Source organism: Dasypus novemcinctus, chromosome 8, assembly GCF_030445035.2.
Source record: "Dasypus novemcinctus isolate mDasNov1 chromosome 8, mDasNov1.1.hap2, whole genome shotgun sequence".
Lineage (NCBI taxonomy): Eukaryota > Metazoa > Chordata > Mammalia > Cingulata > Dasypodidae > Dasypus > Dasypus novemcinctus.
In genome coordinates, this window is record NC_080680.1 from 98,711,538 (window position 1) to 98,735,325 (window position 23,788).

The window sequence follows — 23,788 nt, forward strand, 5'->3', positions numbered from 1 at the left end:
AGTTAAGACGTCGGGCGGCAGACTGTAGGAGCCACGACAGATTTAAACCCAGGGATTCACGCACAGGATGGCAGCGATAGCTGAGGAAAATTTGTAGCAGTAAGGGAAATCCATCCGGCTGCTGCAGAAACCTTGATGCGGGGAGAGGCGGTGGGGTTGGGCCCCAGGAGGATGCAGAGAGAGGCCTCTCAGGCGCTGGCGCCAGCGGGTGGGGAGAGGACGCAGGCAAGAGGGGCTCTGATGGAAAGGAGGAACAGCTTCCCAGAGTGAAGATAAAGGTCAAACTCAGTGCAGATTTACCAGTCTATAACCTTGGGTCTGCATATGTTGGGTTGTCTTAAAACAGGGCCAATGTGCTGTGAATCTTTTCCTTTGGAACCCAGGAATTTGAATTTAGGACAACAGATATGTACGCAAGAATAGATCGTAGAGAACAAAACCTGGTAGACTATAAACCAAACCTGAGCTCAGAGGGCGGATGAATGGGGATAGAGTGAGGGACTGATGGAACCCTTTTCTGGAATGGACTAGGGGAATGACAGAGGAAAAGAGCTGGATCTTGAGGAAAGGAACAGACTGAGTTTTATTGTTTTGAGGAACATCTTCTGTAGGAAATAGTGTGGGTTAAGCTACAGGGGCAGGAAGAAGTAAGAAATGGGGATAATAAATGAATGGACTGACTGATTCAGGAAGTCTGGAAGAGAACTAAGGAGAGGCAACATGAGCGAGCCTGCCCTTTTTCGGTCCTAGTGTTCTCTAGGAAATGTGGATAGATGTTCGTTATTCCACCTCCTGCCCCTTTCTGTGGCTGAACTAAGTGATAGGGAACGCTAGCATGATGCTGGGAAGAATGGATGTCAACAGTCCTGTGTCACAGCTCCCCTAGGAGGAGAGGAGGCCAAATAGACTGGGAAGGTCTCTTAAGAGATTGTTGAGGACTCAGTGTGTAAGAAGTATCCTGAATTAGTACCTTTAAGAGATCATCTTAGAAGCATTGTGCATGATGGACTTCAGGTATGGAGAATGGCTAGGAAGATATTTAGCTACCATTCTAATTCTTGCTTGAAATAGATCATTGAGTTGAGATGTTTAAAATCCCAACCATGAATTTTTCTGTGGTGGCAAATGGTATTGTTATTTATGCTTCTGAGTTAAGGCCAAAATGGACTTCCACATGTAGTCCAAAGACCAAGGAAAGTCCAAACTTCATTTCACTAATGTTCTAATGTAAACACAAAATGAAGTTTATGAGGAAGCTTTAGGAGAACTTTCAAGACTGTTCAGACATTTTGGGTATTTTATCAAGCTCGAAATGTCCATACTGCACATTCATAAAATGTCTAGCTAAGAAATACATTTTATAGCATAGTCACTTTGGAAAGCTTCAATGGACATATATAAAATTTAGATTCTGACATTTATAAAGCCCACTAAATTCACATTTGGTTAATAATAACATGTTTTGTTTTCTTTACATTTTTAATACTTGTTATTTTAGCTATGCAATAGAGAGTCAAGCCTCTTCTAGATCACTGAGACTAGGATAACTAGATACTGGTTTATATATGTATTTATATATACCTTTCTTTTCTGTTTTCTGTTTTTGCAAGGCAGGAGATAGGGGAGGTTCTGAAAAGGAGTGGAGTGGCTTAAATGAACCATATTTGCCTTCCACAACATTTAAATGACCTTCCCTTCATACTTAATTTGAAAACATGTTTATTTGTTGGTAAATATTTCTGTAAAGCAAATATCATATTATCAGTTACATTTTTAAAATGTGGTCTCTGTGCTTTGAGGTTGTCTGTTTGTTTTTATTTAAGGATCCTGAGGGATCAGAAGTTGACATAGTAGAAGAAAATGATTATACTGGAATTATCTCTTTTCCGGACTTCAAGATTCCATCTAATCCTAAGTATTTTAAAGTATTCGTTAATGACGTTTTCTCTAAAAAGTGCACCTGGAACTTTTGGTGTGCAGCAGATAACCAGTAAAATGGAGCCACCTAGCGTTTCCAAAGGGTGTCATTAAAAAAAAAATGTAGCTATGCAAAATCTTTTTTAAGTCTAATGAGACGCTAGCTTCAGTTCCTTCCTCCCCCCCCCCCCCCCCCCAGCCACAGTTACTTCTTACCACTCCTCTTTACATACAGAACTAAAAGTTGAGAATGGCAAAAAATAGTTCCATCAACCCTCCCACACCTCAGGGACTCTATCAGACTTTCACTCTAAAAGGTGGGTGTGTGGTCCCATCGCTCGATCTGAGTGTTATAAAATACTGGCCCTCTTTAGTCTTTCTCGGCATAGACTACCCAAAATTCAGAATCCAAGAGGGATGATGTTCTCAGAGCCATTTCTTCCGTGGCCTTATCTTAAGATTCAAGAACATGTTTTAAACAATTCAGTATAATAAATATTTAGGAAGCACATTCCTGGTATGTGCAAAACACTATGGGAGTGAGAGTTGCAAAATAGAAAAGAAGAATCTACAGTTTCTGCCACCAAGGAACTTAGAGTAGTTCCGATAGAACAGATGCACCTATAAATGGCTACACTATGACTTAAAGCAAATATTTTTATAGTCACTTTTGTTCTGTTGACCAGAAGGGGTTGTGCAGTTCATTCACCGTACTGAAAATTTTCAAGACATGTGAATGAAAGTGAGGGATTAAATAATTTGTATAATTTTTGAAGGTAGAATTTCTTGAAATACTACATTCTCCATAGTGCAGAAATGAACCTATTATTTTATTACTATGCTCATTTCTCCAACTTCATCTTGTGTCACTTGCCCGGTAGCAGATTATGTTTCAGCCTTGGTAGGCTCTCCTGACAAGGACTTTCCCGCCTCAGTAACTTCTCCACACTTTGTGCTTTATCTGTTCTTCCCGAGCCTGGCTTCTTCTCCTTCTTTAGGACATTCTATTCAAAGAACCCATCCCTCGCATACTATCTTCCTCCCTTCCTTTTACTGTCTGTCTCAGCACCTTGTTTATTTCCTTCATAGCACTTATCTCAATTTTGTAATGATTCATTTATTCTTTTGCTTGCCTTTTTATTCCCCACTACCCTGTAAGTGCTTTGAGGGCTAGGGTCTTGTCCGTCTTGCTCGCTGTTGTATCCCTGCCCTTGGCACAATGCCTTCAACGTAGTAGAAAGTTGGTAAATATTTGTGGTATTGATGATGGTGATGATGATAATAATTATAACAACCATAATAATAACAGTTATTGCTTGCATAACCAACTTGTAAGGTCTGTATTGTTTTTTCCAATTTACAAATGAAGTTAAGTGACTTACCCAAGTCCAAACTGCTAATAATTAGAGCAGTTCAAAATATGAACTCCTGTGGACTCTTGGCTCTCAGAAGGAGTGACTGTTCTATCTTGTTCACTTTTGATCTCCAATGCTGGATCTAGTGCTCAGTAAATATTTTTGAATGAAAGTTGCTAATCAAACCTGGGTTTTATTTTTCTCTTTGAACCATGTTCAAATAGTTTTATTTATTGCTTTAAAACCTGTACCAAATAAAATACTTTACTAAGCTATATACATCTTTATATACTTTTTCCTCTTTAAAATAGAAATTGATTAGATTTCACCAGGTAAATTAGAAATATTTGATGACATCCGTAATTTTTAACATTTTACTTCCACAGATATGGTGTATGGACAATTCGGGCTAAATATAAAGAGGACTTTTCCACAACTGGAACCACATATTTTGAAATTAAAGAATATGGTAATTTCTGATAATTACAAGTTTTCCCATAAAAAGTTAAGGTTTTTGCGATAATTGTTTTCATTAATGTACTCAATGCAAAACCATTCATAGATGAAGATGAGGAAGGCTGCTTGTCAGAAGTACTGGTTGGGGGGGGTGTGGCTATTTGAAAGCCTACGTTCCAGCTGCCGCGTCCCCTTGTTAACCTTGAGCAAGGAGATCAGCTTCTGCGGAGTGTGTTCCTCACCATAGAGGCAGAAAAGACCTAGACCCTGAGAAGCTCAACGGGCGAGGTCCTTTCCAGATGTGTGATTTTAGGAGAATCTTAAACAATCAGATATGAAGGGGGTGGAATCCAGTAAGACTAATAAATAATTTATTCAATCCTTACAACCAATTAGTGACAGAACCAGGTTTCCTTACTCCTAGTCCAGTGCTCTTTTTCCTTCTGGCTCACAAATCCCTGTTACTTTTTTTTGGAAATTTAATATAGTCTCCTTTTTAAATCAATCCCATTGAATGGACTAATAATAGAAATATTTTAATCTTTCCATTTCCCATAGTAGTTTACTAGAATATTTGTAAGCTTTCTTAACAGATGTAACATTCTATTTGAGGTCGTGTTTTATGCCCTCATTAGACTCATAATGATATAGAAAAGAATAAATACTTACACCAACTTTATCAATTAACAAGCAAACCAGTGACAAAACAAATTTACTATAGAAACTCCATCTTAAAGAGTATGGGCTCTCGATAAATTAAAATCCTAACCAGTCACCCTTCCTGCAAGCATTTGTGCTACTTCCTGTGTGTATCTGGAATTCATCCACCTCTTACCATCTGCGTCCACCTTCATCCATGCCATCACCAGGCTCCCACCTGGACTACTGCAAAAGCCTCCTAACTGGTGTCTCTGCTTCTAAGCCATTCTACCTTGGTATTAGCCGAAATAATCTTGAAATGCCAATCTGATGGTGTTATTTTGCTTTTGAAAAGTCCTCAGAAGCTCCTCTTTCTTTTTCTTTTTCTTTCTTTATTTTTTTAGGATGGACCAGGGATTGAATCCAGAACATCATATATGGGAAGCAGGTGCTTAACCACTGAAGCTACATCCACTCCCCAATGAAAGTTGTTGTTTCTTGTTTATCTTTTAGGCAGTACTGTGGATGGAACACAGGACCTCATACATAGGGAGCAGGCACTCAAGCTCTTGAGCCAGATCAGCTCTCCTTACTCTTTTTATATTGAAAACCAAACTCCTCATTTTGAGCTGGTCCCTGTCTCCCTATTCTTCAGCCTCTCTCTCTCTCTCTCTCTCTCTCTCTCTCTCTCTCTCTCTCTCTCTCTCTCTCTCTCTCTTTTAAGGTTGCACTGGGGATTGAACCTGAAACCTCCTACATGGGAAGCAGGCACTCAATCACTGAGCTACACCTGCTCTCCCATCCTCCTTTTATTCACTCTCCATCCCACCTCCCTCCATCTTTGCAACCTTTGCACATGATGTCCCATCCACCTAGAATGCTTTTCACTTCCCTCACTGTCTGGCCACTTTCTACCTGTGTTTCAAGTCTCTGTTTAAAAGCCATTCTTTAGGGAAGTTTTTCCTGAATTCTTTTTCTTGGGTAGGATCCCCTGTACTTCTTCACATCAGTTTTCACCACTGTAGGTTTTAAGTGTTTATTGTGTAATTATTTCTTTATGCCTGGCTTCCCTGCTTGACTGTGAACTCAAGAAGGACAGGGGCTGTTGATAGGAGAGCGCTTGCCAAATGGCAAGTATTTGATAAAAGGTTGAAGTGTTTCCTGGTGCTCCACATCCTTCTTTGATCTTTGATAACAGAAATGCAGCCCAGAGTAGTAAATTGCTTTGCTCCTTTACCTCAAGCCTTCATCATTTAGATCACACATGAGCCATAGCTGAAGCCAACTATCTCACCTGCTCTTGTGTGCTCGTCTTTGCTTCTCCACAGTATCAAGTTTACCCACTCACCCAATTTTCAATTCACTGTCGTGCAGCTTAACAGAATTAGGATCCATAAACCCTGGTACACTGTCTGAGTCAGGTTAAAGAGAAGACAGTGGCATTTGGATATATTAAGTTGTTTCGTCTTGGGCAATCAAGATACTAAAGAGATAGGAAAAAAATCTAGAACTTCCTTTTTTGCCTTGATTTTTAAATTTTGCATGGACGTTCTTTCTTATAGTAGACTGTAAGCACTGTCTTCTTTACCAAAGTCAGAGTTCGATGCTGGTGTTTTGGACATTGGACGGAATGTATCTACTAGACAAAAAGGGGAACTGTTAAGGAAGAATTTTCCTTTTCTATTTTCAATTTAATTCAATAAACATTTGTTGAGCCTATGTAGTAATTAACACATATGAGAAGGGTGAGAGGGAGATAAACAAAGATTAATAAATAATAGTGTTTTTTATTTTCAAGGAGCCCATACTTTAGTGGAAGAAATAATCACCTGCCCATAACAAATCAAACAAATCAAAATCTGCCTATAATAAATGCTCTAATCAAAATATAAGCAAAGAGGCTTGACCTCTGATTGGTGGAGTGGGAAGGCTTCCCAGAGCTATTGTTGTTTTTGATGATGATGATGAAGATGATAAAGAAGGTGTTGTGATGATGTTAACAGCTTATCCAACTATGCCGGAAAGTATAACTGGTTTCTATACTTGAGGCCCCTCTACTAGAAAGGGTAATATTGTCTCTGTTCTTCTTTTCAGTGTTGCCACATTTTTCTGTCACAATAGAACCAGAAAATAATTTCATCAGTTATAAAAACTTTAAGAATTTTGAAATTGCCATAAAAGCCAGGTAAGAAAGTTATTATTTCAGATTATCTAGCTAGATTGAGTGCCACCTCTGATTGCTGATAGTTGCCCAAAGTTAGATCGGTGACTTATTAGCAATACCCGCCATGAATTTGGAACTGACTTACTGACATCATGCCTATAGTCTATTTGCTGATTCTGATTATGTATGTTGGTTATTCACCAACAGAGACTCCTAAATAGTTAAGCTCAGCGTGGTGTGTTTAGGAATCAGTGTGACATAGGATACTGGGACTGAGATAGAAGACTTCACTTCCTGTCATTTTTTAAAATGACTGTGTCAGTCAATCGGTGCTGCCTAACCAACTACCCTAAAATCCAGTGCCTTAAAATCACAACCGTTTACGGGTCAGCTGGGAAGTTCTGCTTGTCTGGGCCAGGCTGACGTTAGCAGGACTTGCTCATGCAGCTGCAGTGGTGGGCAGGTCTAAGGAGGCCTTACTCACTCGCCGGGCAGTCGGCTGGACTGCAAGGATGACCAGACCATGTGTTTCTATTATCATCCATCAGGTCAGCCTGTAGCAGCACAAGGCTCAAAGAGAGAGAAAGAGTGAAAGCACAAAAGTCCTTTCGAGACCTAGGCTTGGGACTGGCACACTGTCACTGCCAACTTATTCTTTTGTCCAAACAAGTCAAGGCCAGCCCAGAGGAAATAGACTCCCCACACACATACATACCCATTACACGTAAGCAGTGGCCAAGAGAGTAGATAAAGGAAGAGGTGGAGAATTGAAGTTAGCATTGCAAGCAATTTACCACAAGACCTAGGGCACTTAAAAATGACAATCTAAGGTCGTTATTAATACCAATAGCCAATTTATATAACTATATCTATCAGATAGTTTTCTAAGCACTCTGCTTGCATTAGCTCATTTTATCTTTGCAACAACTCTACAATATAGATACTATTATTATACCCATGTTACAAATGAAAGCGTGGAACATAAATGTTAAGCAATTTGCCCAGAATCACACAGCTAGTAAGTTACGCAGCCACTCTGATGATAGTTTCCAAGCCCTCAAACACAACCTCATACTGCCTCTCTTACTAAAACTCTTTTCTAAAGATAGTGTTTGTCTATTGTCTAAACCAGCATAGAAGGCTCAATTGACAGAGAATTATAGAAACTGAATTCTTTTTATGGAGACATAGGTTTTTTTCGTTTCAACTATGAATAAGGAGAGTTAACTTTTGCTACTGTAATATTTGCAGTGCAGAAGATTTCCTTTATCATTGCTTTAATTCTAAATTACAAAGGAAATATGTAGTTAGAATTATAACAAATAACTTACCTTATACAATAGTGAGATTTATTTTATTTATTTATTTTTCTTTATTTTCTTTTAAATGTTACATTAAAAAAATATGAGGTCCCCATATACCCCCCACCCCACACATGCCACCCCTCCCCCATCAACAAACTCTTCCATCATTGTGGCACATCCACTGCACCCAGCGAATACATTCTGGAGAACTGCTGCAGCACAAGGACAGTGGTCCACCTTGTAGTCCACACTCTCCCCCAGTCCACCCAGTGGGCCACGACAGGACACACAGCATCCAGCATCCATCCCTGCAGCACCACCTAGGACAACTCCAAATCCTGAAAATGCCCCCACATTGTATCTCTTCTTCCCTCTCCTGACCATCAGCACCCACCGTGGCCACCCTCTCCACATCACTACTACAATTTCTTCCCTTACTAATCACAATAGTTCCCCAGCAGAACACCAGTAATAAGGATCCTTTTAAAGACTTAAAAGAAAATAGGTAGCAACTCCCTACTGATATCAAAATCATCAAGGAAGCACGTGGCCTGTAGAAAGCGCCCTGGACCTGAGTCTTTTGATTTCCCCAAGCTCAATTTTTCATCTAGCACCTAGTAATAAAACTCTGTCCTGTAGCTTTATTATTGCAGCTTTATGAGGATGAAATATCATAGTGGATAGAAGACACTATAAAGAGTTTCAAGTGCTTTATGTAATTTCAAATTGTAACATTTTATCTGAATCTTATTGTTGTAACCATGTTAGAAAACCCATTTTATGGTGTTATTGTTTGACAGATACTTTTATAATAAAGTAGTCACTGAGGCTGAAGTTTTTATCTCTTTTGGAATAAGACACAACTTAAAAGATGATCTAAAAGAAATGATGTCAAAAGCAATGCAGACCACAATGGTAAGATGTTAAGATGCATTTACTCAGATTTGAAGATGTATGCTTCTGTCATGCATGTTAGAGAGGGAAAATTACTTCAGAGTCATCTAGTTCGATCCTTCATTTTATATAAGGGTGGAAGTTGCAACATAATATTCTCCATTGACTTCCCATTGTCCTTAAGATAGAGTCCACCCTCCTTTGCATCCTCCCTCACCAGCCCATCTTTAGCCACTCTCCCCTTTCCTCCCTTTTTGTTCTAGTCTTTCCAGTTTCTCAGACTTATCATACTCTATTGGCCTTCAGGGCTTTGCAATATGCTGTTCCTTTGTCCCTCCCTGCCCTTTTTTGCCTGATTAATTCCTTCTCATTCTTCAAGTTTCCACATGGCCACCCTCTCCCTGGGAAACTTCCCTGGCCCCTCCCAGTTAAACTAGTTGCCCCTCCTTTTGCTCCCACAGACCCTGAACCTCTCTTATGAAAACACTTTTCACACTTTATTGCAGTGCTTCTCAACAAGAGATGATTTTGTACCCCCTCTTCCCAGGGGGGCATTTGGCAATATCCAGAGACATTTGTGGGTTGTCACATCTGGGGCAGGGTTGCTACTGGCATCTTGTGAGTAGAAGACAGGATGTTGCTAATCATCCTACAATGCACAGGACAGCTTCTCACAACAAAGAATTATCCTGTCCACAATGTCAATAATACCAAGGTTGAGAGACCCTGCTGTATTGTAGTAGCCTATTTACTTTTCTTTCATTCTCTGCACTAAATTCTTTGTGGGTCTGAATTGTTCCCTTTATATGCCCAGAGCCGGCATGGTTCCTGGAAAACAGTAGGTGCTCTAAAAATATTTGTGAAAGAGTGAATGTGGCGTAGGGATGCTATTTGTCTATGGCGAAGGGTTAATGACTGCTGGAGCCGTAATCAGAGCCCTGGTCCCCCTCTTCCCTTGTTCAGAGTCTTTGACATGATACTGCAGATGACATGGTTCATGTCATTTTGCTTTCTGTTGCATGCTCATGTAGCTTGAGTCATCAGCTATTTAGGCCTTACATTTTCAAATAGCTTTATTCATGAAAGATATAAATTAAATGCCTTTTTAAATTTAAGACCCCATGTTAGAGATTTAAAACTAAATAAGACAAAAATTGCTAGAGTCAGGTCTCTCAATTTTATGAGAAATAATAAGGCAAAATTGACTTTAGAGTATTAGTTAATAAGTAAATAATATGATATGACTTAATCCCATATCCTTTTCCCCATTGTATGTTTTTAAATTTGTGACCGGCACAAATTAAATATCACAATACCAGCAAATTTTCATTTGAGGACAGAAGTAACCTCAGAAGTCTAGAAAGATAGATAATGATTCCAGCATTGCAAAGAGCCATCTCTGTTAAATAATATGAAAGATTCCTGGGACTCATACATATAGGCAGCTCCAAGCCCCAAAGGCTGCTAGTCATTCCTCCTAGCCAATTCTGATTTACTTCTATTCTGCCTAATATGACTAATTGTTTTCAGGTACTTAGTCTTGAACTCCCCAACTAGATTTTTTATTCCTTGGAGACAGGAATCTGCTTATAACTATGTGACCTCAGACAAAACATTTAATGGTAACCAGCCCAGGCTTGCTCACTGTAATAAAACAAGAGAGAGTTAGACTAGGGAATCCCAGGGGTCGTTTCTACTGCTTTAGTTTTATGATGCTGTGAAAGGAGAGTGGAGGATTGAAGTCGTTATTCTGTTTGTTGAAAGGAAAGATACATGCATTCCTGGCCTCACTTATTCTTCACAGTACAAACCAGTCTTCGGTGTCTACTTTACCCTTCAAGGCTGCCGGACAATGACCAGAAATAGTCGAAAGATCCATAGGACATCTGAGTTCTACCCGACCAGGCTTCTACCTTCACCACTACCACTTTCCAGCTCTAAAACTCAATGATTGTTATGATTTAGCCTGGCTTAAACCTCACATGTTTGGAGAGGGAAACTATAAAGTACTATTTTGCCCCAGCCCTGCACCTGTATTGACTCAGAATCTGCTTAAACGCTCAAGTATCATTTGATTTCCTTCTTTTAAGAGTAAGTGTCCTTTAGGTTCCTTAACGTCTATAAACCTGCCTTTTAAAATGGAGATAGATAAGCTTTAGAAACAAAACAAAGAGCAAGTGTTTACTTTAAATATTGAACTGTTACAGTATCCCCCAACTTGCCGAGGTTAATCATATTACATAATGAGACTAGATTTTAAATAATAGTTAGGGCAGAAATCTCTACTACATTTGCTGGCCTTTCTCAGCATCTATGATAATATTCTTGGGGCTTCCTGAACTCCCTAAGCATTTGAAGTTCCATAAGTACTTTAACTTTTACATTTTAACTTTAATGATAATTTAAATAAATAGCTAATCTTTTGTAAAGACAAAGCCCTTTTGCAGCAATAATTCATAACTGAAATATTTTTTTACCGCATAAACTTTCACTCTTAAATCAGAGTTTCTCACAGAGATCCTTAGGAACCTACAGATACATTCCACGAAATCCAAGCTTTCCCCTGTCAGATGGCCTGTGTCTGCCCTGCTCTTGACAATTGTCAGCCTGTTATATCGGACACATCCTGAGTTAATAAAGGAAAGAAGGGAGCTTAAGAGGTTTTAGTTCTAGTGTCATCTCTGCCCCTAACTTGCTAGGTAACTTTGGATAAGTCACATAGCCATTCTGAACCTCAATTTTCTTACTGTAAAATGAAAGAATTTTGAACCATATGATGTCCAAGATTCTCCCATCCCTAGAATTCCATAAAAATAAATGAGAAAATAATATTCTGTGCTTAATTGTGGACTCAGTTATCTACTTTACTGGTGATGACAGACCATTCCTTTGACATTTGCCTTCAACTTAGAAGCTAGTAAAAGCAGATTTTGTTACTTTTTCTTTGTACGTTCTTTGCTGAAAAACTCTTCCATTTTCTCCCTTTAAAAAGTTGATAAATGGAATTGCTCACGTCACATTTGACACTGAAACTGCAATTAAAGAACTGTCATATGATGGTTTAGAAGATTTAAACAACAAGTACCTTTATATTGCTGTAACAGTCATAGAGGCTACTGGTAAGTTGTTTTTTTCCCCTAACTTTCTCTTGGGAAATATTTAGACAGCATTTTAAAGGTGAAGATAATTTCTATGGTTCTTTTATATTTTATTTTCTTTCATGGTGAAATTTACTTTTATGACATTAAAAACTGGGATTAAGAGTAGAGTTCTGCTATTCTCTAGTCATTGGGTCCCTACTACCTCAACTGTAAAAAATGGGGATAAGGCCTGTTGAGTTAATATCCCACGTGGCTTGCAGGCTATCTGGCTTGAACATCTGGTACCCAATGTTCTCACCTGGTAAGAATCAAAATCAAAATGAGATGAAGTATTTTTAAATGTTTGATAAAGTACTATATAAATGAAGTTATTGCTGTTATTGTTTGTCTTCTTATCTGTACAAGGAAAGAGTTTAACTAAATGATTTCTAAAGCCTTTTTCAGCTGTAATATGCAGGGATTGTATTTAAAATTGGAGATAATAAGTTTCTAAAAGGGTGTGATAATAGTACATACCTCATAGAGTTGTGGTGAGGATCAGTCAATATATGCAAAGTCCCTGAAACAGTAAGTGCCATAGAAATGCTAGCTGCTGCTTCTCCTCTTCTCTTTCTCTTCCTTGTCCTTCTCCTCCTCATCCTCTCCCTCCCCATCTTCCTCCTTCTTTACCACAAGAGTCCTCCTCCTACTTTTCAGCATCTTCAATATTTTGTCTAGTTCTTTCAACCCCACTCCAATGGTTTTTAATGGTTACCAATTATTACTCCAAGCTCAGTAAGGTTGTCTTGTTTCTGGGATGCCTTGATTATTAATATTCTTTATACTCTCACTCTCAGGTTTATATTGAATGCCCAACTAAACTTGAACAAATAATTTATCTACACTGGACCCTAGTATTTTTTAATTGTAAAATGAAAGTTAGACTAGATGATCCCGCTGGCCCTTTCAGATCTTTAATTTTGTGATTCTGTGGAAAGCAGAATGAAGAACTGAGGTAATTATCCAGTTACTGAGCACCATGTATGTATCAGATGCTCAATGAATGTTGGTGAATGACGGTGACTTTATCCTCCTTGCCCTGGTTATTGCTTTTCTTTTTTTTTTGTAAGTTATTTAACTTTATTATTTTTTTAATGTTACATTAAAAAAAATATATGAGGCCCCCATATACCCCCCACCCCCCTCACCCCACTCCTCCCACATCAACGACCTCTTTCATCATCATGGGACATGCATTGCATTTGGTGAATACACTTTGGAGCACAGCTGCACCACATGAGTAATGGTTTACACTGTAGTTTATACTCTTCCCCAGTCCACCCAGTGGGCCATGGCAGGACATAAATGTCCAGTATCTGTCCCTGCAGTACCACCCAGGACAACTCCAAGTCCTGAAAATGCCCACGTATCATATCTCTTCTTCCCTCTCCCTACCCTCAGCAGCTACCATGGCCACTTTCTCCACATCAATGCTGCAATTTCTTCCATTACTAATCACAATAGTTCCATAGTACAATATCAGTAAGTCCACTCTAGTCCATACTCTATTCCTCCATCCTGTGGACCCCGGGATGGTTGTGTCCACTCCACCTCTATATCAAGAGGGTGCTTAGATTCCACTTGGATGATGGATGCAATTCTCCTGCTTGCAGTTGTAGGAACTCTTGGCTCCCTGGTGTGGTGGTGGCTATTGCTTTTTTTTTTTTTTTAGTTAATTTTTTTATTTTCAAATAAACTTTAGATTACATAAAGTATACATTAAAAATATAGAGGCTTCCCAAATACCTAGTCCCCTCCCCATCCCTTAACGTAATTCTAATCATGTCAAATGTCATTTTCTTACTTCTGCTTTTTTTCCTCAACTTATTTCAAATAAATTCAGCTTAAGCAATATATATGCAAAGAATGTTGCTAAGCATGCAGATTTACAAAGGTGAACAATGTATAGTCCCAGCTCTCAAGTGACTTACAGGCTAGCACCAGGCATTAGATAAGTAAACAAAGAACTCTGTTAGGAGAAAGAATTCATATGTTCTCTAAGCAAAGCACTGAATGCTTTTGACCTTCAGAAGGAGGAGTGGCTCCCAGATGATTATCAAGCAACCAAGAAAGGTATCTTGAAGAAGAGGAAGTTTGATAAGGTGGGTTTTGACGAGAGGCCCCCTCCATAGGGGAACATACAAAGGCTAGGAAGCAAAGCTTGAGAGAAGCAGATTTGGCTCAACAGATAGGCCCAGGGCCTCCTGACCCTTGTGAAGCTGGCCCACGTGCAGTGCTGATGCACGCCAGGAGTGCCATGCCACACAGGGGTGTCCCCTACATAAAGGAGCCCCGCATGCAAGGAGTGCACCCTGTAAGGAGAGCCACCCTGTGTGAAAAAAGTGCAGCCTGCCCAGGAATGGCACTGCACACACGGAGAGCTGACTCAACGAGATGACACAACAAAAAGAGACACAGATTCCCAGTACCACTGACAAGAATACAGGCGGACACAGAGGAACACACGGCGAATGGACACAGAAAGCAGACAACTGGGGGGGGGGCAGGGAAGGGGAGAGAAATTTAAAAAAATTTTTAAAAAAGAAAGTGAAGCTTGAACTTTGAGAATAAAAGAATCGATCTAGTTTGGCTGAAGTATAGGATATGTATTGGGGAATATTAGGAATATAATATTGGGAAGGAGTTGGAGATACTGGAGTTCAGAGTGTTGTTCTTACTACTTTGGGTTTAATTTTTAGCTGGAGAGCTACACTGTTGTGCTCTTGCCTGCGTAGCCTCAGGTTCTCGCTACATCCAGCTCTCTTTTTCTTTCCTTCTACGTTCTTCTTTATATCCTTGTTCTCTAAGGGTGAATGCCCTGCAAGGCTCAGTCTCTGGCCCACCCTGTCCCTCTTCCCTTGTACATATTCAACTGAAACGACGGCCACTGATGAAAAGTGGTCTCCCTTCTCAGTCCAGTCCTTTAGCTCTTCTCCCACGAGGGACATCACCACGTATGAGCCCGTCCACAAGACTGAGTCCTAAACTCTCCTCTGCATGGCTCCTCTGACCCGAGAACCCTGTTCTACTTATTATTGGTGCATGAAAGAGTGAAGGAATGAAAAAACGGAGGATGTGAATGAATAAGTCTATGGAGATATATAGAGACAAAATAGAAACTCATCCAATTAGTACACTCCTAAAAAAAAGTGAACAAGATGCTTTATCTTTCCTTAGGTGGATTTTCTGAAGAGGCAGAAATACCTGGCATCGAATATGTCCTCTCTCCTTACAAACTGAATTTGGTTGCTACTCCTCTTTTCTTGAAGCCTGGGATTCCATATTCCATCAAGGTAGGAGAGAAAAAAAACCCGATTGAATATAATTTTGTATTTCTGTTTGCAGAAACCATGGGTGCTGGGCAGGCAAATCACTGCAGAGACTCACTACAAAACCTGCTCCTCCTGTGGATACAATCGGGATGGGAAAACAGTGGCCAACAGTGATTTCAACATAGTGCAACTGCCAGTATTTACTAAGATAGGTTTCATTAGGCAAGCCCTAAATAATCATTGCATTAAAACATATAAAAATAAAGCCTCATTATAGTTTAAAAATACTAACATTTAAAATCGTTTTGTGGCAAGTTCTTTCAAAAGCCTTATAGAAGATATTATTCCTTAAAAACAGACACTTTTCTCTCACCATTTTTTTTCTTCTTGTGTATCTCTCAGCGTGTATTTCTGTCTTTTCTCTCTGTCTCTGTATTCTTTTTGCGTATAAAAAAATGGAATACATTCTATTTTCTTGTTTCTCTGTATTGCTTTCCATGATTTCCATTTTGAATTTCTCTATCCCCAACTCTTTCTCTGCTTTTTTGCTTCTTCCTTTCTCTTTAATTTTTCTTTCCTTCCTCCACCTTTCCTTTTTTAAATGCTGATAGTATGAAGTTGAAACATTCATTTGATTTTTTTTATTATATATTCAGTGGAAATTTTTGTTTCCTGTCCTTAAGTTAGAAAGTTAGAGCAGAGCTTATTATTTTTTTTCTTCTTTGAAAATGTGTTGCTTTTAATAATCAACTTTAGTGTAATTAAAATTTGTTACTTTTTACTTACTCTGTGTCACTGGCTTCTATGAGAAAAAGATTTGCAAAGCCTAAAGCAAGCTTTGGATATGCCTGTAGCTTCTTTAACACACACATACATGTAAATATCATGTAAAATGTAATACTATTATGTAGAATGTAATACTTATATATTTTCTATGTTTTGGTACAACATAAAAATAGAATATCATAAAATATATCTGTGTGGAAATTATATATGACCATATGTATGGCAAGAGAAGTAGAGGTTGAGGGAATGCTTTCATTGTTTCTTGCATCTAAGACAATCATTTCCAAAAGTGATTGCTTCATTTTACCCAGTACTTATCTTTTATCCAGTACTAAACCAGTTGAAGAAATACAGAGGTTAGGTAACAAGAAGCCTTATCACATCCACTCCTGGGTGGACTTAATAGAATTATATCTATATTCTGAGTCTGATTCATATACAGGGGAATTCATTCAAAAATGGTTTAACTAAATAGGATTAAACTTTTCTATAAGCCAAGGACATGCTTCTCTTTACTGAATTAAACATGAATGGTTTGTACTTGGGTGGGGAAGGGAAATTATTTCAGAATTGTTTACACTTTAAAAGAAGTGACTAGGTGTCAAAATGGATTTGGACTGTTCTGACAAACAGGTGCAGGTTAAAGATTCTCTTGACCAAACGACAGGAGGGGTCCCAGTAACCCTGAGTGCAAACGCAGTTGATGCACAGCAAGAGACATCCAACTTGGAGTCAAAGAAAAGTGTTACAAATGCCAAAGATGGAGTCGCTTCATTTGTGGTCAATCTCCCATCTGGTGTGACAGCGCTGGAGTTCCGCGTGAGCTGAATCCTCCTGTTGTATTTTCTAGGACCATGTGTACTTCTGTCTGTGTGTTTTGGCTAGTGTGCAGAACAGATGTGCACGCTTTTCTACACGAGTCCAGTGAAGCGTTCTTCAATTTTGCAACCCCCAAAAATGAACATGGAAGGCAATCTGCTAATCCATTGAATGGTCCTTGAGGAAAAGGGATCTATCAATTTTAAATTTGGGGATTAATTACTTTGTTTCATCACATAAAACTATTTTAGAATGTGAAAGGTTCAGAACAGATGTTAGCAGTGGAAGTAAGTGGCAGCAGTAGCAGTATCCTCTCCTGGCTTCCTTCCCCCACTACTTGTCTCTCTTCAGGACCACAAAGGGTAAAATGTTGAAGCCTCCCTTTTTCTAGCTGCAGGAACCATTCTACCTTAGTGCTTACTTCTCTTCCCCAGGAAGTAATTAGTTCCCAATTCCAATTAAAATATGTTAATAGCACATGTCAATGACCGCCGCATGCCTTCATTTGCTACCATCTATTGTACACTTTCTAAGTGCTAGGCATAATGCTAAGAGCTTTAGCAGAACGCATTTAATATTCATTTAATTGCCTCTACGAACTAGAGAGTATTATTTTCGCCATTTTGAGGCTGAGGAAACAGAGGCTTCTAACCTTTCCTGTAATTAAACAACTTACTCAGAATTAAGTGACAGCAGTGAGGTGCAAACCAATGCCCATGTGACCCCAGAGTGTGAGCTGTTAACCCCTCTGTCTGAAGGTGGCTATCGCGGCCGTGGTATCTTTTCTGCCCCAACTCGAATTTGTCTCCACACCTCTATGCTGCTCCTTCACAGTGAAACTGATGCGTAGTTCTTTCACCACACCAGCTCCCACCTTCCCAGTTCTAAAGAGTCACTGCTTCCTCCCCACCATTTTTCTCCTCTCCTGCTTTCCCATCCCAGAGGAATAGGTTTCCAACCTGCTGTGACGTTTCTGGAATGGGACTGATACGTGTTCCAGAAACATCTTTCCCTCTTCATTTCACCAGACTTTCCCACTGGAGCTCCTAACCCCATCGTCCTTGTCTAGAGCCTTTGTTGAATTACTTCATAGAACGGCTATACAAACATTGGAATAATTTTCTCCTTTTCTTTATCTTTAGGTGTTGTGAAATTTAGCAATCTTTAAAGCAAAGAAAGTCATTTATAAGATATGTTTTATGGAAAACAATATATTTCAACCCACGTGTCTTTTTGAAAATTTCCCTTTACAGGTTGAAACGGATGACCCAGATCTTCCAAAAGAATATCAGGCCAGCGAAGAATACCAAGCAGTAGCATATTCATCTCTCAGCCAAAGTTACCTTTATATTGACTGGACTGAAAACTATAACGCTTTGCTTGTGGGAGAACACCTGAATGTAATTGTCACCCCCAAAAGTCCATATATTGACAAAATAACTCACTATAATTACTTGGTAAGTATAATAATGATAGATTGACATGTATCTGTTCTCCTACATGGAATATTTTCCTTTTCTTATATAGAAGTGTTAAAATGATCCCTTCTGCTTGTGTTTACAAAGCACTTTTTTTTTATTAGAGAAGTGATAGGTCTACAAAAAAATCATGTACAAAGTACAGAGTTCTCAGATACTCCCCCTAATATGCACAGTTTTCCCTATTACTAATACTTTGCATTACCTTTGTATGATGAAACAATGTTATTATAATCATGATAATTATACATTTAACTATAGTCCCTAGTTTACATTAAGGTTTACTGTATGTATTGTATAGTTCTATGGTTTTTAAAATTTTTTATTCTGGTAACATATATACAAAGTGAACTTTCTCTTTTTAACCACAAGCAGATATACAATTCCAATGTTGTACTACCATCACTACCATCCATTATCAAAATTTTCCATCACCTCAAACAGAAATGTGGTACCAATTAAGCATTTCCTTCCCAGTTCCTACCCCTACCCTGGTCCCTGGTAACCTGTATTCTGGGTTCTGACTCTATGAATTTGCAAGTTCTAATTATTTCATATAAGTGAAATAACACAATATTTGTCCTTACAAAGTATGTTTAAGAACACAACCAATCCAAGGTCCACAGGATGAAGGAATAGAATATGGTTTAAAGTGGACTTACTGATATTCTATTCATGAACTATTGTGATTAGTAATCGAAGAAAATGTGGCATTGGTGTGGAGAAAGTGGCCATGGTGGCTGCTGGGTGTGGGGAGTGGGAGGAAGAGATGAGATGTGGAGGCATTTTCGGGACTTGGAGTTGTCTTGGATGGTGCTGCAGGGACAATTACCGGACATTGTAGGTCCTCCCATGGCCCACTGGATGGAACGTGGGAGAGTGTGGGCTATGGTTTGGACCATTGACCATGAGGTGCAGCAATGCTCAGAGATGTATTCACCAAATGCAATGAATGTCTTATGATGATGGAGGAGAATGTTGCTATGGGGGCAGTAGTGAGGTGAGGGGGGTGGGAGGTATATGGGGACCGCATATTTTTTGAATGTAATATTTAAAAAATGAATAAAGACAAAAAAAAAGAACACAACCTTATTTGATAATCAGTTTTTCAACAACCTTTGATACGGAGCATGATTTTCATGACCATTTCACAGATGAGGAAACTGAGGATAGAGAAGTTAAAAGACTTGCCAGGTTCACTCAGCTCGTAAGTGGAAGATTTTGATTTGAACCAAGGGCCTCTGACTCCTGATCTGATACTCCATTCACCAAAGAGAGAGCACCTGCCTACTCTGCAGAGAAAACCCGATTAAATTCTTATGGCCAAGTCCTAGACAAGTCTGTTGTGTTGGATCTGCTCTATTTCATGGCCAAAGATTACACGACTAGTCAAAATTATGCATTTCATGGGCATAACAGAGAGGCAGGGAGCAAATCTTGCTCTTAAGGGTTGAGTCATATCATATCTGTTCCAATTCTACAGCTCAGCAATGTCCCTATTGCATCACTTGTATTAAAAAAGAGATGGATCAGTCAAGTTTCTCAAGTGAAACTTGAGAGAGAATATGGAAAAAATGTTAAAAGCTTCCTGACAATGGCCAAAGAAATGGAATGAGTTGTTCCAATGGTCAGCCCAAATAGGTCATGATGGCCTTTTCAACATTTTTGAAGAAGAAATTTTTTTAAAAATGAGAACCATAGAAAAATATTGTCCAATGACAGATTAGGGAAAGTATACCAAAACCCTGTATGCAGTCCAGCTCTGTAAGGACATTTGAAGAGATCTTTGAGGACATTTTGGCTCCATGTGATTTGTGACTTTTTTAACCTTAAGCATCCAATTTAAACCTAATCCCAGGCTTTAAAACTGAATCCCCATATAAGATGTACTTCCCTTACTCATTTGTTTTTGTATCAATGAAATAAAGGAGGGTTTTGTGGAAGTGTGATGTTTTTAGACAGATTCGAGTCAGAATTTTGTCTCTCTAATTTCTTAGTTATGTGATTTTGAAATAAGATTATTATAACTCAGCTTTTGAGCTTCAGTTTCTTCGTCTGCAGAATGGGGGTAATAGTCTTGTCTCACAGGTTTATTGTGAGATTTAAAGAAGTTAAATAAATATAAATGTTCCTGAGCACATAGTAGGCCCATAAATGTTAACTCTTTTTCTTTAACATTTTCTGCCCAGCTCCAAGCTCCATTCTGAAACACAGACTTTTTCCTGTAGTTATTGTTGTTCTCACTGTTTGTTTTCAGATTTTATCCAAGGGCAAAATCGTACACTTTGGTACAAGGGAGAAACTTTCAGATTTATCTTATCAAAGTATAAACATTCCAGTGACCCAGAACATGGTTCCTTCAGCGCGTCTCCTGGTATATTACATCGTCACAGGAGAGCAAACAGCAGAATTAGTGTCTGACTCAGTCTGGTTAAATATTGAAGAAAAGTGTGGCAACCAGCTCCAGGTAAATTACAAACTACAAATCACAATGTTTTGTCTTTATGAATGATGAACACTATAAGCACAGCTGTCTCTGAAAACTTTTGTCTCATACAAGTGACCTTTTCTTTTCTTTCTCAAATGACCTTTTAGGTTCACCTATCACCAATCAAAAATACATACTCTCCAGGCCAACCTATATCTCTTAATGTGGCAACCGAGTCTAATTCGTGGGTAGCTTTAACAGCAGTGGACAGTGCTATATACGGCATCCAGAGAACAACCAAAAGGCCCATGGAAAGAGTTAAGTAGTGCAATGCTGGGGTTACTGGCGCATGGTATGGTTCAGTGCGATACTTTGCAAAGTCTGGCCACCAGATAGGTTGTGGGGGAAGAAGTAAGAGAAGACTAGGCCTATTTTCCTATGATCTTCTCAAAACAGTACTTCTTGGATGCTGAGACCAGCTCAGCAATAGGTTTGCACAAAGGGAAGGTGACACAGAACTGAGGAAATAAAAGGACAGAAAGAAAGACACAAGAGAGAAATTAAAGATGCGATCAGGGGACTCACCAGCTTCTGGAACTGAGAGCCTCAACCCTAGTTTCCACATCGTATTTATTAGAAATTACAAAGCAGTAGTTATCTATGTGTCCTTTCAAGGCTGCTTGTTATTAAAGCTGTAGCACTGGCAATGCTAGAGAGCAGGCTATAACAAAGTTCAAACGTCTCCACATGCAAACAGTTTTCGTCCTGACCAGACAGCTTTCCGTCTAGTCAAAGCCGGTGTTCCTAAGCCCACACTTGTTATCTGCGTTATGGAAACGTTTCAACTTCAAGCCAGATTCCCACATTCAAATCCAAGCTATTTTCCCACACTTGGGAGATAAGACATCCCCACGTTAATCCCCAAAACACATGCTGACCCTTTTTGGTTTTTCAGAGTGCAGATTTAAGGACTTGAAAACATATGGCCATGACAGCAATTACGTCATTGGAGCAAAGGTGCCATCAATTAAGAGAGCTTGGGAATTATTCTTATTATTGGTTTTATAGTAGCAGCACCCGAGAACACTGAATAAGATGAGAACACTGAATAAGACAACCTCTGGGCTTTTTGGGTTTTTTTTTCTCTCTCTCTCTCATTAAAGTCTGTGGGACAAAAGAATTTGAAAGTAGTTTAATTCCTGTACCTTCCCTTTTATTTCCACTATGCTCAGCTACTATTTTCTAGATATGAAGTTATTGGACAAGAAAGAGGAAACTGAGAAACTGTCAAGTTAAAAACATTAAAAAAAGAAAAAGCATTCAGGGGTCAAAATTAAAATTGGAATAAGCCCCCAAAACAAGGTCTCACCCACTTAGAACCTAGATCTTCCCCAAACAAGAGGTCATGTTTTGTTTTGTTTTTTGGACTGATTGCAGCATGCGTTCTGTGCATAAAATGCTGTGGGTCAGTTTCTAAAAATCTCATCAAAGCTATTTGCTTAAGATTTAGTTCTTGATTTATTTGTGAGTAGGTATGTATTTATAAATACAAAAGAACAAACTAAAGGAATAAAGTTGGGATAAACTGGGAAATTGGGATGTGGGTCTTTTGATAAATGAGTGACCTGCATATTTCACAGGTTTGTTATAACCATGAAATAACTAGGAGGAATTATCTTGACATGTGAATAAGCTCAGCCTTTTGTCTCTCTGGTCAGGTGTTCCAAGCTTTAGAGAAGAGTGACCTGGGCTGTGGGGCAGGTGGTGGCCGCAATAATGCGGATGTTTTCCACCTGGCAGGTCTCACCTTCCTCACCAACACAAATGCAGACGACTCCCAAGAAAATGGTAAAACCTTCAGGTTTAACAAAAATGCATTTTTTAATTTTAAAAAATTGATTACTAAAATTTACTTTGATAATTTGCCTCCTAGACCCCATTTTTGGCCCTTCTCCAAACCATTCTCTATACTGGTCTTAAAATGACAGGACTATGTTACTCTCCTGTATACAACATTTCATTGGCCTTCAAGAGAAAGTACAAATTCTTGATGTAGTGCTCAAAGCCTTCCATGATCTCCTGGGCTCTTTCCAGCTTTATCTCTCACCCTGCTCTACCTCACTTCAAGTTCAAGCTATATAGAACAGTAGTTCTTGGGTTGTACTATGCTATTTTTTTTTTTTAAGATTTATTTATTTTTTATTTATTTAATTCCCCTCCCCTCCCCCCTGTTGTCTGTTTTCTGTGTCTTTTCGCTAAGTCCGTTTCCCTGTACTATGCTATTTTATGCCTTTGGCCTTCACACATCGAGATGACTTTCCCCTTTAGTAGCTTGGAAAAATTGCGTAAGAATCATCTCTTCTACGAAGCCTCTTCCCCAGAAAGAACTGATCATTCCCTCCTTCCTAGGAAGTTATTGGAGGAACTATTTCCTTTTACAAGTGACATGGTAGTGTATCATTGCACATTCTTACACTTATTTACTTGCATGTCACACCCACTGCACTATGTGATTTCTTTAAGAGCAGGGACCACATCTTAATCATCTTCTTTCTATTGTTTTAAAGTTGTTCACAATTACATTTAGTTTTTTTTCAAAGAGCATAAAACCCTTTTTAATTTGGTCTAAACACAAAGGAACTTGGGATTTTACAATGAACAAAGAATTATGGCCTTTCAAAGAAGAGTCTAGCATGATGGTTCAAATCTCAGTTCAATAACGGAAAAATACAGACTTGTCAGTTTTCTATAGTGTATTATTTAATGTGGAACACATGAAAAGAGAAACTGGCAGTTGTAAGTGAGCTGTTGAATCATCAGAGTTCCATGTGGGATGGCCAAGTGAAGGGATCTTTCTTATCTTGATAAGAGACAAGTTGGCTGAGAACAATCTGGGATGCTTTTTTCAGAGTGCAGTCATAGGTTTGTTTTCCTCTTTAGAAAAAGGCTCAGTTTAGAAATAATCCGAGTGACAATAGCATGATTCCATATTCAGACTTCTATCTCTCCTGCACTATCAGGTACACATATACACACACATTATACATCTAGTAGACTTAAATACAATAGGCAAAGTTTACTTAAAATCTAGAACATATCATATTAATATATTTGGTTTTATGATGTCCATATTTAT

At 38.8% G+C, this 23,788-nt stretch overlaps 1 protein-coding gene across 3 annotated transcripts in view; it reads left to right on the plus strand.

Moving 5' to 3' along the window:
- Positions 1-23,788, plus strand: part of C5 (complement C5) — a 99,541-nt gene that overhangs the window by 13,602 nt on the left and 62,151 nt on the right. For all 3 annotated transcript variants that reach the window (XM_058302465.1, XM_058302466.1, XM_058302467.1), the window contains exons 5-15: positions 1,824-1,915; positions 3,659-3,741; positions 6,462-6,552; positions 8,636-8,750; positions 11,722-11,848; positions 15,047-15,162; positions 16,561-16,746; positions 18,000-18,203; positions 20,482-20,691; positions 20,820-20,969; positions 22,371-22,500. In XM_058302465.1, coding sequence (XP_058158448.1) covers positions 1,824-1,915; positions 3,659-3,741; positions 6,462-6,552; positions 8,636-8,750; positions 11,722-11,848; positions 15,047-15,162; positions 16,561-16,746; positions 18,000-18,203; positions 20,482-20,691; positions 20,820-20,969; positions 22,371-22,500 — 1,504 coding nt within the window. The remainder of the gene's footprint in view (positions 1-1,823; positions 1,916-3,658; positions 3,742-6,461; positions 6,553-8,635; positions 8,751-11,721; positions 11,849-15,046; positions 15,163-16,560; positions 16,747-17,999; positions 18,204-20,481; positions 20,692-20,819; positions 20,970-22,370; positions 22,501-23,788) is intronic.